Source organism: Pygocentrus nattereri, chromosome 28 (genome assembly GCF_015220715.1).
Source record: "Pygocentrus nattereri isolate fPygNat1 chromosome 28, fPygNat1.pri, whole genome shotgun sequence".
NCBI lineage: Eukaryota > Metazoa > Chordata > Actinopteri > Characiformes > Serrasalmidae > Pygocentrus > Pygocentrus nattereri.
Window position 1 is genome coordinate 7925333 of NC_051238.1, and position 14698 is coordinate 7940030.

General features: G+C 41.6%; 1 protein-coding gene across 3 annotated transcripts in view; it reads right to left on the bottom strand.

Annotated features, from left to right (window-relative positions):
• Positions 1 to 5224: 5224 nt before the first annotated feature.
• tfe3a (transcription factor binding to IGHM enhancer 3a) overlaps positions 5225 to 14698 on the bottom strand; it is a 28148-nt gene continuing 18674 nt past the window's right edge. For 2 of the 3 annotated variants that reach the window (XM_017719440.2, XM_017719442.2), the window contains exons 7-10: positions 14072 to 14128; positions 13625 to 13700; positions 13131 to 13281; positions 5225 to 11244 (exon numbers count right to left, since the gene is read on the bottom strand). In XM_017719440.2, coding sequence (XP_017574929.2) covers positions 10801 to 11244; positions 13131 to 13281; positions 13625 to 13700; positions 14072 to 14128 — 728 coding nt within the window. In that variant the 3' untranslated portion in view covers positions 5225 to 10800. The remainder of the gene's footprint in view (positions 11245 to 13130; positions 13282 to 13624; positions 13701 to 14071; positions 14129 to 14698) is intronic. The other variant, XM_017719441.2, reaches the window with a different exon arrangement.

The window sequence follows — 14698 nt, forward strand, 5'->3', positions numbered from 1 at the left end:
TCTTCCCCGTTCACACTGAAATGCCTTCTTCTATTCACATCTCGAATGTTCTCTCTCCTTAGACAATGTTCTTCGAGTGTTCCCCTCATTCTCACAGTTCTAGAGGGTTCCCTTCATTCACTGTCCTAGAATGTTCTCTCCCTTCACATGGTTTTAGAATGTTCTCCCCATTCTCATTGTTCTAGACGGTGCTCCTGATTCATGCTGCTCTAGAATGTTTTCCTCATTCACACTGTTCTAGAATATTCTACTCTCTTTCATGTTGTTCAGGAATGCCCCCCATTCATGCTGTTCTGAAATGTTCTCCTCTACTTGCAGTGCTCTTGAATGTTATCCTGCAATGACATTGTTCTAGAGGGTTCTTCCATATTCACAGTTCTAGCATCACCTTCCCCATTGATTCTGCTATGGCACATTTTCCTTGTTCACATTGTTCGAGAATGTTCTCTCCCATCACTGTGTTCTAGACTGTCAACACACATTCACAGTGCTCTAGGATCTGCTTTCTCAGTCATTTTGTTCTAGAATGTGCTTCCCCATTCGTGCTGTTCTAGAATGTGTCACTGTCTTACTGTGATTTAGAGTGTGTTCCTAATTCACTGTTCTAGAATGTGTTTCTGATTCCCCATTCACACTGTTCTAGAATGTGTTCCTGATTCACTGTGTTCTAGAATGCATTCCTGATTCATTCGGTTCTAGAATGTGTTCCAGACTCACTCTTCTAGAATGTGTTCCTGATTCCCTATTCATGTTCTAGAATGTGCCTCCCCATTCATGCTGTTCTAGAATGTGCTTCCCATTCATGCTGTTCTAGAACATGTTCCCGATTCACTCAGTTTTAAACGTTCTTCGCTTTTCATGCTATTTTAGATGTTCCCAAATCAACACTGTTCTAGAGTGTTGTCACCCTCATTCAGATTCTAGAACGTCAACACACATTTGCCATTTACTCTGGTTCTTTTGACATGTCAGCTGTTCTGGGGATTCTTTAGTGTTTGGGCTGCGTTCTCTGGCCTTAAATCCAGTTAACTACACAAAAATGAGGCAAAAAGGCAGGTGCTCCTGAGGCCGGGGTGCAGTAAACTCAAATATCAAGTAACAATTCCAAGTTCCAAAGCTAGAAAACTAGAGAATCCATCTGCATCCACAAAGCTTGCGCAAAGTAAATCACAGAGCAAAGAAATTCCCGGCTCAGAGGAAGGAAATATTGAGACTGAAGCCGTTTTCCTCCTGATTCTGGAATTTGGCTCCTGAGAGATAAAAACTCAAATTTTCTCACTTTGATCAAAATGAACTCTTTGGTGTCTGACTCATCTCAGCCCAGTCTCAGCTGAGTAAGACCTCCATAAGAAAAGTGTAAGATCTCATCGTTTTCTTGCTCTGCTCTAGATCACAGAACTCTCTCAGCAGTCTGTCCGTGCAGAAGGAGAACTCGGGCTTTTCTGCCTCATCATCAGACCTGTGAGAGCAGTGAATTGCTGATGTTAACCTCCTCTTTTCTCCTGAGGGGTTTTAAGAGATCGGTGATCCTTCACTAATGTAATAGTGAGATCTGCTTTATTTCTCTTAAGAAAGAAATACAGATGGATTTTCTAGCCTTCCCCCACTCCCAGCACGGAACCCTTATTTCTAATTACACTGCAGATTCATGCATGGCTAGTAGTTTAAATACATTTTAGTGGCGACCGCCTGCCTGAGCACCTCCTTCGCCACAAGGGGCTGATTCTTTTCTTCTTGTTTTACACTCAGTCTGTGGTAAAGTGGAACACCCTCCTCTATCAAACAGATCGCATGGCCCTGAAAACACACAGGCCAGAAAACTGACCCAGATCGCAGTTTATTCCAGACCATTCCACCCAGCGTCAGGCTGTGAAAGGCCTGGTTAGACTAACAGCGCTCAGCAGGTGGGCACTGAAGTCCAGCCAAAACTAGCAGAGCGTTATTACGGGGAAATGGGCTTTCAAATGAAAACGGCAACACGGTTTTACCGCAGCGAGGTGGAGAGCTGTAATAACAATAATAATGAGCCTAATGTAGCAGCTCCGGGGAATTCAACTCAAGTGCACCAGTGACCACTGGAATTCAAACAGAGCTCAGACTGAGGTCAGACAGCAAGACTCTCTCTCTCTGATATACACACACCATCGGTCAGTCACTCTGATATAGTAGTCAGTTAGAACCTAAATGGCTTTTGTGATTTCCTAGAATTACACTCTTAAAAAGATGGTTCTTTAGTAAAGGCAATGGTTCTTTGCGAGAGTTCTATACAGAACCAGTTCATGCTTAAATGGTTCTCTGTATGGATAAACAGTTCTTCTGACTGACTGACTTATGGAGAATGTGTTGTATATGGTTCTATGTAGAACCTTTTTCTGTAAAGCACCAAAAAGGGTTCTGTTGTTGATACGATATCAAGCTTGTGCCAAGAGAAGAACCTTTTTGGTGCTATATAGAACCCTTCAAGACATTCTCCATCAATCTGAAGAACCATTTTACCATGCAGAGAAGCATGAAATGGCTAAATAGAACCACTGCCTTTATTAAAGAACCCTTCTATCTTTTCTATAGTAGCCTGCCAGAAATTTAAGAGATACCACTGATGAGGTGAGGTGGGCTGTAGACCAGGGAGGACATTGCTGAACATTTCTGCCCTCTGCTGGACATTGTTAGCAAATCCTGTTTGTAATAAAACCGTTTGTGTCTGATTGGGAGCAGCTGCTCATCTCAGTTAATGGCCCTATTTAGAGCTCCATTTCTATTTAGAATTTGAGATTAAGGACTTCCTAGTCTTTGTCTGAGTCACTAGACCACAGAATCTTCTAGTATCCTCCAGTTCAGTGCCCTGAGAGCAGGACATTTATACAAGAAGCAAGACAGCACCACTGTGTTAAGGTGGCCCTGTTGCTGATACAGCTATTTAGTTGCTGACACAAGACGTATAATCTATAGGAAAGCACTGACCAATAGAATGGAGGCTCTGGAGCAGCTACACATGAGCCTAAGATCACCATGCCCAAGTGGCAAGCAGCAGCTAGAGGGGTTTAAAGCCCCCCAGCATTGGGCTGTGGAGCAGTGGAACTGCATTCTGTGATGGAGCTCCATCCAGTTGGAGTCAGGGCCATATCATGTTCTCATACTGCAGCACACATTTACTTTTTTGTTTTGAATATAAATAAAACTGACCATAATAGTTCTGCAGTGCAGTATTCTATTGTTTATACATTAGGAGTTTTTATACAACAGTTAGTTTGGGCCACGCAAGCTGATTGGTTGAGAGGCGGTCTAACCATGCTGGTATTTCATCATAACATCACAGGTTTTTCACAAAGACTGTATCACTCCGCTGAGACGCTGTTGCTAAGCAACGACTTTGACAGCTGTAGGAGACGCTCAAGCCATTTGAATGTTTTTATTTCTTAATTTGATCAATTTGAACACAGTTCGTCGCTCCATCTACAAGTGCAAGTTAAAACTCTGCCATGCAAAGCGAAAGCCAGATATCAACACCACCCAGAAACACCGCCGGCTTCTCTGGGCCCGAGCTCATCTGAGATGGACTGACGCAAAGTGGAAAAGTGTCTTGTGGTCTGACGAGTCCACATTTCAGATTGTTTTTGGAAATCATGGATGTCGTGTCCTCTGGGCCAAAGAGGAAAAGGACTGTCCGGATTGTTATCAGCACAAAGTTCAAAAGCCAGCATCTCTGATGGTGTGGGGGTGTGTTAGTGCCCATGGCGTGGGTAACTTGCACATCTGTGAAGGCACCATTAATGCTGAAAGGTACATACAGGTTTTGGAGCAACATCTGCTGCCATCCAAGCAACGTCTTTTTCAGGGACGTCCTGCTTATTTCAGCAAGACAAGGCCAAGCCACATTCTGCACGTGTTACAACAGCGCGGCTTCGTAGTAAAAGAGTGCGGGTACTAGACTGGCCTGCCTACAGTCCAGACCTGTCTCCCATTGAAAATGTGTGGCACATTATGAAGCGCAAAATACGACAACGGAGACCCCGGACTGTTGAGCAACTGAAGTTGTACATCAAGCAAGAATGGGAAAGAATTCCACCTACAAAGCTTCAACAATTAGTGTCCTCAGTTCCCAAACGCTTATTGAGTGTTAAAAGGAAAGGTGATGTAACACAGTGGTAAACACGCCCCTGTCCCAACTTCTTTGGAACATGTTGCAGGCATCAAATTCAAAATGAGTGAATATTTGCAAAAAACAATAAAGTTTATCCGTTTGAACATTAAACATCTTGTCTTTGTAGTGTATTCAATTGAATATAGGTTGAAAAGGATTTGCAAATCATCGTATTCTGTTTTTATTTATGTTTTACTCAACTTCCCAACTTAATTGGAATTGGGGTTGTAGGACGCAAAGGATGAGCAGTCTGGACTTATGGCATGTGTTCTACACCGGTCAGGCAAAACATCATGACAAGCTCCTTGTTTCTACGCTTTACTGTTTAGGTGCTCTTTGTAGTTCTACAGTTACAGACTGTAGTCCATCTGTTTCTCTGATACTTTGTTAGACCCCTTTTACCCTGTTCTTCAATGGTCACGACCCCCAAAGAACAGGTACTATTTGGGTAATGAATTATTCTCAGCACAGCAGTAACACTGATGTGGTGGCGGTGTGTTACCGTGTGTTGCGCTAGTCTGAGTAGATCAGACACAGCAGTGCTGCTGGAGTTTTTAAACACTGTGTCCACTCACTGTCCACTCTATTAGACTCTCCTACCTTGTCAGTCCACCTTGTAGATGTAAAGTCAGAGGCGACAGCTCATCTGCTGCTGCAGTTTGTGTTGGTCATCCTCTAGTCCTTCATCAGTGGTCACAGGATGATGTTGGCTGGATATTTTTGGTTGGTGGACTATTCTCAGTCCAGCAGTGACACTGAGGTGTTTAAATACTCCAGCAGCACTGCTGTGTCTGATCCACTCAGACCAGCGCAACACACACTAACACACCACCACTAGTGTTACTGCAGTGCTGAGAATGATCCACCACCCAAATAGTACCTGCTCTGTGAGGGTCCAGGGGGGTCCTGACCACTGAAGAACAGGATAAAAGGGGGGCTAACAAAGTATCAGAGAAACAGATGGACTACAGTCTGTAACTGTAGAACTACAAAGAGCTCCTATAGAGTAAGTGGAGCTGATCGGTGTCATAAAAAACATGTAAATTATGGTATTCAGTTTGAATCAATCATACAAAAGCCATGTTTGATTTTATTTTTAAACTTTATTTGTATGTTTCCATAAAAAGTAAATAAAAAAGAAACTAAACATTAAATGGAGCGACTGAACTGGAAGTTGCTTGTTTAGGTTGGAGCGATGAAAACAGAGAAATAGAGAAATTCAGAGCAGAAAGACACTCAACATATCATAATTCCCTTTGCTTTAAATTCACATATGAAACTGCTGCACGAGATCATAAAATTATCATTCAGACGCAGAAGGCCAAAGTAAACATCGCTGTGCTGTCCTCCGCTAATCTGTAATAGCCACAAATCTGGACAGTGTACTGTACACATGATCCCACCGATACAGCGTTAATCAGATAAGAAAGGTTTTAAAAGGTTTTATAGGGACATTTTCATTACAAGAAATATCAAATATTACCAAAAAAATATACATCAAAGCCAACTTATTGCTGTTTCTAAAAAGGTGGATTTTGGGAAATGTCTACAAAAACGCCACTGTCTCCAAAATGTAAGCGTGAAAAGGAAACACGAGGACAGCGTTCCCTGTGTTTTTTTTTCTTCTTTAGGAGCAAACACAGATGGACAGGCAGCTCAGAATACACTGTACTGCAGGACACAGCGACAAATCTGCTAGAAGCATGCATTTCTGCATAGCGAGGATAAAGGAAACCTCGTTCTACAGACATTACACCAGAAAAAAGTGCACAAATCCACAAAAAACACCAGCAGAAACGTGACATCTCACAGGCCACAAGCGACTGACATTGCATAGACTTCTGAATTATGCATACTAAATCATTTTCGCTTCATCTAAACGGTTCCTTTGTTTGACCACATCTCGGTCAAGGCTTTCAGAGGAAGGCATTTTATATCTTTACCATTTTCATTAGGAAATAATAAAAAAAAACAACGTGCTCATATCAGAGCGCCAAGACTATCAACTTTGGGGATAATTAATATACAATACTTCAATAAAACTAGATTTGAGTAAATATCTGAAAATATACTTTAGCATATAAACGTCACATTGAAGCCAGTAGAACAGGATCTAATGGGAACATACTGCCACTGTAGGACATGGCATCATAATCACTGCTGTGTTTGCTGCCTTACAACAGCATTTCATGGCATTCTGGCCCATATATTACTGTGCAAAGGTCAGAGACCCTCCATTTACTTCATTTCCAGTCCAAATGTTTAAGATATTTTTATTATATATATATATATATATATATATATATATATATATTACATCGAAGCGGATCGACTTGCATAAGTAAGAGGAAAGTTCCAGATAAAAAAGAGAAAACTGGTTAGTTAACCCAAACTGGTTAGACTTAGAATAATGATTGAAATCTACAGAGAAAATGTGACTCCTAACAACCACCTGGAAGACTTGGTGGACACCAAATCCACCCCCTTCAGACAAAGAGCACTTAAAGCTTTCATGTTTGGGAGACAGGAGAAAAGCGAGCTCCATTCTTGCTGCAGACGTGAGGCCAAATTTACAACCAACTTCTAACGAAGAGCGGACACACTAAATACTAGGGAAGTCCGAAGAGGTAGTTTTCATTTTCTGGATTCTTATCTTGAGATAACGAGTTAACTATCTTGTGATCCCAAGATAACAAAGTTGTTATCTTCAGATGGAGTTAACTGTCTTGTGATCGCAAGATTAAGTTATCTTTTCTCTGTACAGGCACCCGGGTGGTGGAACAAGCTCCCACTGAGTGTCCGAACAGCAGAATCTCTCATGGTCTTCAAACTGAAGACACATGTCTTTATACAGCACTTAAGTGACCACTAAGTATTTATTATAAAGTGTTGCAATGTGCTGTGTAATTCTGTCCCTTTTTCTCGCTGTATCAACATGGGCTTTTGTTTCTAGCAGTATCTGAGCTCAGGACCAGGTTTCTCTCTAAACTACCTGTAACTAGCAAAGATATTTTCTGTAGATAGACAAAGCACTTCTTCTAAGTCGCTCTGGATAAGAGTGTCTGCTAAATTCTATACATGTAAAGGTTACGACTGAAAATCAGATAAAGGGTGATCTCAGACTTTTGCTCAGTACTGTACATCATACAAAGACACACACCAACATATAAGCTCATACAATCCACAAGCAGCACTTTCAGCATTCAACTGTTAAACCTCAGTGGCGCTCGACGGTATTTCTGTTACATCCACTTAAGATAAAACCTCGAACCAGCAAAATATAATTAATGCATTTCTCTCCTGAAAAAACATCAGTGATAGTTCGACTAATGAGAGAAAGACGCCACACAGAAAACAGACTTGGAGACTATAAAAGAACACCGAACACAACAAAACAGAAACACAGAGTAGGCTACCCAGACGCCGGCCTCTGCTATTGGCTTGGATTATTCATTGTTCAGGTTCTTCCTCTGCATCAAATAACTCAACCCACAATCCTCCACTGCACCGTTCGGCTGACAAACAGGACATACTGGCGGTTTGGAGACTGCAGCTAAAATCTGTTGACTTAGCAGGCTGTGAAATATGATCATTCTCTGTAGCCGTGAGAGGTGGGAATCAGGAAACCCCCCCCAAAAAACGAGGAAACAGCAAAGCTACAATCAATGACCAGAAACACTTCAAAGGAGCTTTGTGATGGTTTGCAGACCTAGTGGACATCACTGACAGTAATACTGGCCTCATGGGAGACGGAGATAGGGTTGTAAAGAACCACTACACCAATCTGAACGTGGCCATCCAGCTGCATCAATTACAATAATAACAGAGTTATTGTTTTTCGGTTTCAATAAAAATGATATACATCAACTAAAATCAACAAATCAAACTGGATAAATCTGTTTCCTAAGGTCACAATTGAAATGAATCGCTGTGAGGTCAGAATCTACACCTTCAAACCATAAAGTGGGGTCAGAGCGGTAGCTGGGCCGGCAACAACAACAAAACAATCATAATGATTTGAGATCATTGCGGAGCCCCACTGGCGACAGCCTGTATAAATAAAAATAATGCGTGGCTATGACTTAGCAAGGCATGACGTTGTTCCCATGCTTTACTAAGTCATGGCCATGACTTAATGATCTCATTCCCAGGCCTTAGAAAGCCGTAGCCACGCATTAGGATCTCATACCTATGCTTTACTAAGTCGTGGCCACGACTTAATGATCTCATACCCATGCTTTATGTTGGACCCAGCCATTATTTGGATTTATTCTGGAGGTCACCAGCAGGGCTCAGTCAATAATGCATAACTAGGCAAGTTCAGGAATTCTGACACATTCCTCATCTTTGTTAGAACATAATGAACTTAATTACTACAAAAAGGCCATTCTTGGTAGAAAAATGACAGAATCCCATAATAAAGAAGAACATAGTGAAAAGTTTTAACCATTTTTTAAGGAAAATGCAATAGAGTGAGAGCGTGGAGCAATTCTCTTGTTTTGTTGTAGCGGATGCTTAAAGTGCTGCATGAGACGCCTTAAAAACCACTCAAGCCCTCAAGCACATCTGTCTGGCTCCCCTCCTTTATATTGTATTCAGGGGGATCTGATAGCTTTTCCACCAGTGTGGTGCAGCATGATGCGGGTCCAAATTTGGTTCACAAACCCACGATCACAGATTTTGACATAATTAACTATATATTAACAGTCTGTGACATAAAAGCAAATTAAACTGAAACAGAAAATCAGAGCTTGAAGCTCAGCCACTGTTGCTGCTGCTGTTCGTGTTTACTGTTGTCACTGGCGTCCTGTGGGAAATCCTGTTAACACCACACAGCCTCCAGAGAACCCGGCCTACTTTGATGAGTACTGTTATGTGATGGGAGATGAACACAGGTACTTGACGAGGGTACAAACAGTTCTGGATAGGATTTAGTTTGGTGCTGTCCCGCACTGTCTGGTGAAAAAGGCTGTTCCTATATCAGCACTTAGAACTTGCAGTTATGCTGGAGTCATCACCAAAATCACACCTCAATCACACTGGTGTTCAAAAGCGTGCCATCACAATTCAGAAGTTTGGGGTCACTGTTTTCAATAATAAAAATGTTGATGTATAAAATCTATTATGAGGCTACTGCTCTATAACTTCAACACAGATTCAAATGAATTATTGGAAAGAATTAAGAACTAAAATTAATATCCCTAATACCCTCTCAGGCACAAAACCTACTCAATAAAAACATCTTGAAATACCTTCTGGCGTCTAGATTACAGCGCTGTATTCAAGTTACTGAATAAACAATGAGCAATTAACATGGCAAGTGCTTTAAACTTTTGAACGCTAGTGTAAATCCAGACCAATTACACATTTAAAGTGGGGCCAAACTGGTTAATAAAAATGTTAAAAAAGAGAATTTAATGCTGTCACTGGGAATGATGAAAGGTAAAGCAAAAAATATTCACTAAACATACATGTTGTTGTAAGCCAATGTGCAATATGGAGAGATATTTAAAAGAGAACATTTATATCAGCAAATGAAACATCAAATAAAACACCAGGCTTTCATGGCCTTGGTCTCCCCCGCCCCCAGGGAGCCATCTGACAGCGGACAGTAATCAAAGCAGCAGCTCAGTCACTCTCACTTCAACCTCAGAAACAGAAACCAGCTTTAAAAGACTCCATTATCGTCATCATTAGTTCAACAGAGGGTGAAAAACATGCCCAGCAGGAAATGAACACAAATCTGAGCAGGATGTGTAACGTTCATTTTTCCTGAGGGACATTTAAAAGAGTGTCCTGACAGGCTCGCTGTGTCCTTATATAAACATGATTTACACTAATTCATACAAAAGCAGAAACATATGCACGCTGCAAATCAACAGACAACAGAAGGGCAGAGCGCTACCATCCCTTTGACATTATGAGCTATGTGAAATAGTGAGCGATGATCTGAAGGGACAAACTGATCTACAATGATGCACCTGGCTTTTTGGACATTCGTCTTCTTTTGTTTCACTAAAAAAAACTGATGAGGCAAATTCGGGAGCCTCAAACTCCAGCCTGTGTGAGCCCTGGCCTCGCTGAGCCATCAATTCTACCCCAAACATGACAAAAAGAAACACAGCTTTGCCAGGTCGTTACAGTTTGTGTCTGCTGAAATCTTCAGTATTGTCAGTTTTCCATCAGCTTCAATAATATTTGTGTTTGGTGGCAAAACCTGGGTCAGTGTGCTCAGAACTATAGGCTATCACTGCTTCTATAACAGTACAATAAACACAAAATCATAAAAGAGGTGCTTACTGTCAGCCCTAATTTTAAATTCTATCATATATACACATCTACTTGCATCATTTGTCCTGTTAAAAAATCGGCTCATCCTGCTACTTTGCTCTCACCAAGTCTTCTGAACTCCAGTACCTCTGATTCAACGAGGTAAACTATGGAGTGAAGCGTCTCTTATCTCAGCAGTGAATCGCAAGCCACACTGTGTGTGGGTCTTTTACAGTACTATGATTAAAAACAATTGACCTTGTGATACACTGGCCCTTACTGGCCACTTTCTGAGGCATACAAGCAGGAATGGAAAAGCTGGGCTGCTTGTCAGTGCTGAGTTTTCGGTAAAACAGTCCCGCAGATCAAACTTTTGCGAATCACGTCCGTCACAAATCCTCCTCCATGCTAAAACTGCTTCTGCGACTGCTGGTCTTGGAGGCTCCAGGAGAGACCGAAGACAGCAGGGGGTCGGCGCCCCCCACTGGCGAAAGTGCACCTCCATCATCCATCAAAATATCCCCCAGGCCCATGTCCCCCATTAGGGCGGAGTTAAACATGGAAGAGCCGGGGTCGTCCAGCTCACCGAAGCTAAGAGTTCCAAAGTCAAGAGGGATGGTCATGGCTCTGGCCACAGGAGAGGCAGAAGGGGGAGGGGAGAGTAAAGTAGAGGTGGTGGTTGGGTTAAGCCCTGGCCCGCCCAGAGTGAGGATGGTTTTAGAAAGGGGCCCGTTGCTGGAGTCCAGAGACGTGATCTGCTGCTGCTGCTGCTGCTGCATGAGGGTGGCGTCTGAACCCTGGACGCCATGGACACGAGCCTGCATCTCCAACTCCTGAGCCAGTTAACCAGAAAAAAAAAAAAACAGCATTTTAAAATTTAAGAACAATCTTAAGTTACACTACAGGCAAAAGGCAACACTAACATTGTAAAAACATGCATGAAGATTTTTATTTAAGTAGGCATGTATAGTTACCCCAAAATGACCTAACCAGCTGGTGTGTTAAAATGAGGTAGAAAATAAAAATGGAAAAAAATGGAGATACATGGTTTTCTTTGGACGGGGGCGATTTACTTCATGAGATGTCGCTGCTATTCAAATACAATCTCAACAAGAATGCTAATTTCTGCTACTGGGAATATCGAATTTCAAGCAGTGGAGTTTTTATTCCACACTGGGTCTAATATCAGTCTACATATGGATTTAAGTTCAATCTTCTTTCATGAGTTTTACACAAGCAGGTTGTGATGCAAACGTAAGTATTTGAGCATTATTTCTTCTCTATGCTGAGTGAGACGCAAGTTTTCGTCTTTCTGAGGAATATAAAAAGTCCCCTGTCTGCTCTTCTTGCTGGCGTGCTGTGGATAGTGAATTGTTTACAAGCTCCAATCAGAGGAGGGGTTGTATCACAAGGTCAGAGCATCACAGCTGCTCTGCATGTCTGCAAGAAAACACTGATCAAACTGCAAATTGTTTGACTAAATTACCCACATGTCCACGATAACGTTACAGTGTGCACGAATGCAGACGCTTCAAACTACTTAGACGGGGCTTCACACGTAGTTGCATTCAAAAATGTGTCGCAATTTCATAACGCAACCCAAACGCGAGGTGCATTCTGAGCGTCACAGCAAGGGGCGCTATAACGACAGCCAAGCCTGACCAAGTGGTCTTGTACTGCCAGTGTGCTTCTCAACTGCCATAGCAGATGACCACTTAATTCTCACGCAAAGATGGCATAAATATATGATTAACTATCACATTTCCAATCCAAGACAAGAGGTAAAGCAGCTCACTCTCCTCTACTGTCTACGTTTAGCTGTTGAGGCTGCTGGAATAACAGTAGATCCCTCTCTGATCTGCACTTCGCCCCTTCAGTACTGAGTGTTTTAACCTCCACAGCAACGTAAGAACGCACGGTTTTGCGATTCCTGTCTATGCTAGATGAGCATTAGCTGAGCTTAAAACTTGAGAGATCCAAGTGTTTTTCCACCTGCTGCATGAAAAGCTGTACTGAGTTCTGCCCTTTAATACGGAAAGCGGAGAGAAACAGGCAGATCGGGTAGCAATTTTTCACTTGCTATGTAAAAAACCCTCAACAAAAGCTTCATATATTTTGCTGCTGCGTGAGTTTTATTGCAGCTCTAATCACATCTGCCTGATCCCCCATTCAAATTAACTACGTTGTTGGAAAATGGACTAAATCCTAAAATGTACTTGTAATCCTGAACACTGCTTGATGCCTTTGGCCTACATCAAATCACAAGCCAAAACCAAGCGCGGACTCCTTTAATAGGAGAAATTTAGTATGATTCTAATTTCTGTTTTCTTCTTTTCTGTCTTAACTCGCGCAAAATAAAGCTACGAAACAGGCAATGCTTAAACCAAGTCTGAGAAATTCTGTCGCACCACAGCATAACTCCTAGAGTCACAGAAGTAGACAAATAAGCCTAAAGTAGTACAAAAATGGTCCAACTCGAGTAAACATGAAATTATCATCATCCTAGTTTATCAACTGCAAGCAGACTGCAGCAGTTGACTGGAGTTTGAAGACGGTACTCACACACAGTTTTCAAAATAAAAATGAAAAATATGAAACCGTATGATCATCATTTGATTTTGTAAGTGATATACCGTGAAAACCACCAGGTGTCCCACCCCTAGCTCTGGCTTTAAAGCATACTGAAGGAGAGAAATCCTGCAAGGCTGGAGGAACAGACCTGTATGCGAATAAGCAGTGTGCGGTTGGCGTGTTCCAGCTTCTTCTGCCTCAGCTCCATCTCTTTAGACCTCTGCTGCTCCTTCTGCAGTTTACGGATGTAGTCCACTGATGCCTTCAGGATGGTTCCCTTGTTCCAGCGCATCTCACTGCTTCCACAGTGACAAGGAGCAAAACACAGAGGCATTAGACACATACACTAAAGCCAGGCCACCTCATGTCTTCAGCTCATAGTGTATTTAACATGTTTTTCAAAAGATCCTCCAATCTTTAAGATCTTCATCAGAAGGAGAAGAAACCACTGTGGCACCACTGTAAGTGAGTACTACTAAGAAGGCATGTTTACTATGGTTACATTTTTGAATTTTGTCCAAAGTGCCTCTTTAAATGACAGCTGTTGGTGAGTTGCTCTTTTCTAAACATTACTAATCGTTACTAATAAGGACTCATAACAATCTTAAATCCAACTCAGAAAAAATTGCAATGAATACTGACGGGTCACTGGACTTTGGAACAAGTTCTCCCAGCTCCTTAATGCGGTCATTGATGTTGAATCTCCTCCGCCTCTCAACTGTGGAGTAATGAACACATTTAGTGACTGCAGCACTTCACTTTGTCCGTTTCTGATGTGTTACCACAAGCTAGCAGTTCCCTTTCTGGTGTCTAGGTGGTTTACGACAGAGGGCTACAAATTCTACAGATATTCACCATGGCTATTGCATTTTCTGTGTCCAATTATTACATCAAAACAGTATAAAATACAGCATTTCTTCTCTCCCAGGTCCACTTTGTTGCCAGCCAGTTGTTGTAGATGTACAGGTAACTACTTCAACAAAACATATTAAAGGCACCCTGTTAATTGACTTCCGGCCTACTTATCTTTTCATAATCGGCTTACACGTTTTTTCCTTTTTCATAGGCACAAGAGCAAGTGCAACTCACTGAGATTGTGGTTGTCCTTTTTCTGCCGTTCCTTAATAATAGCTTTAGTCTCAGCATCTGAAAAACAGCATGTAAAGTATACATTCAGATAGAACAGTTACACACAGAACAGAACAGAATACATGACAATACTTTACCACAATCAATTCTGTTATCAAGAGCATGTTTTTCTCAACATATGGATGTCATCAGTACGTACAGAACACCGACCAACTGCATGTTTTGTTATATAGAGAGCGTAATTTGTACCTTTTCATGGCAATTTTTTTAAAATGATGCACTTCTTCTGTGTCAAAATATTACGACACAAATTGTTTGATATGTTGTTACTGAGTATTGCGTCCTTTCAGTATCATGATATATTTTTGCCATATCGCCCATTCCTAGATGAAAGTAAACAATGCTCTCAACAACTAAAACCAACACACTGATTTCAGAATGATTTTACAAATAGAGATTTAATCAAGGCAGTCAGCTGATGTTTGTTATTTGTTCCTTTAGAGTAATATCAATGGGCCTCATTTACCAACTGTTCTTAAGAAAAATATTTAAACCCATTTACACGGCTTTCGCAAAGATTCTGACATTCACCAGTGTTTTCTTACGTGGGATTTGCTCTTAGGTAAG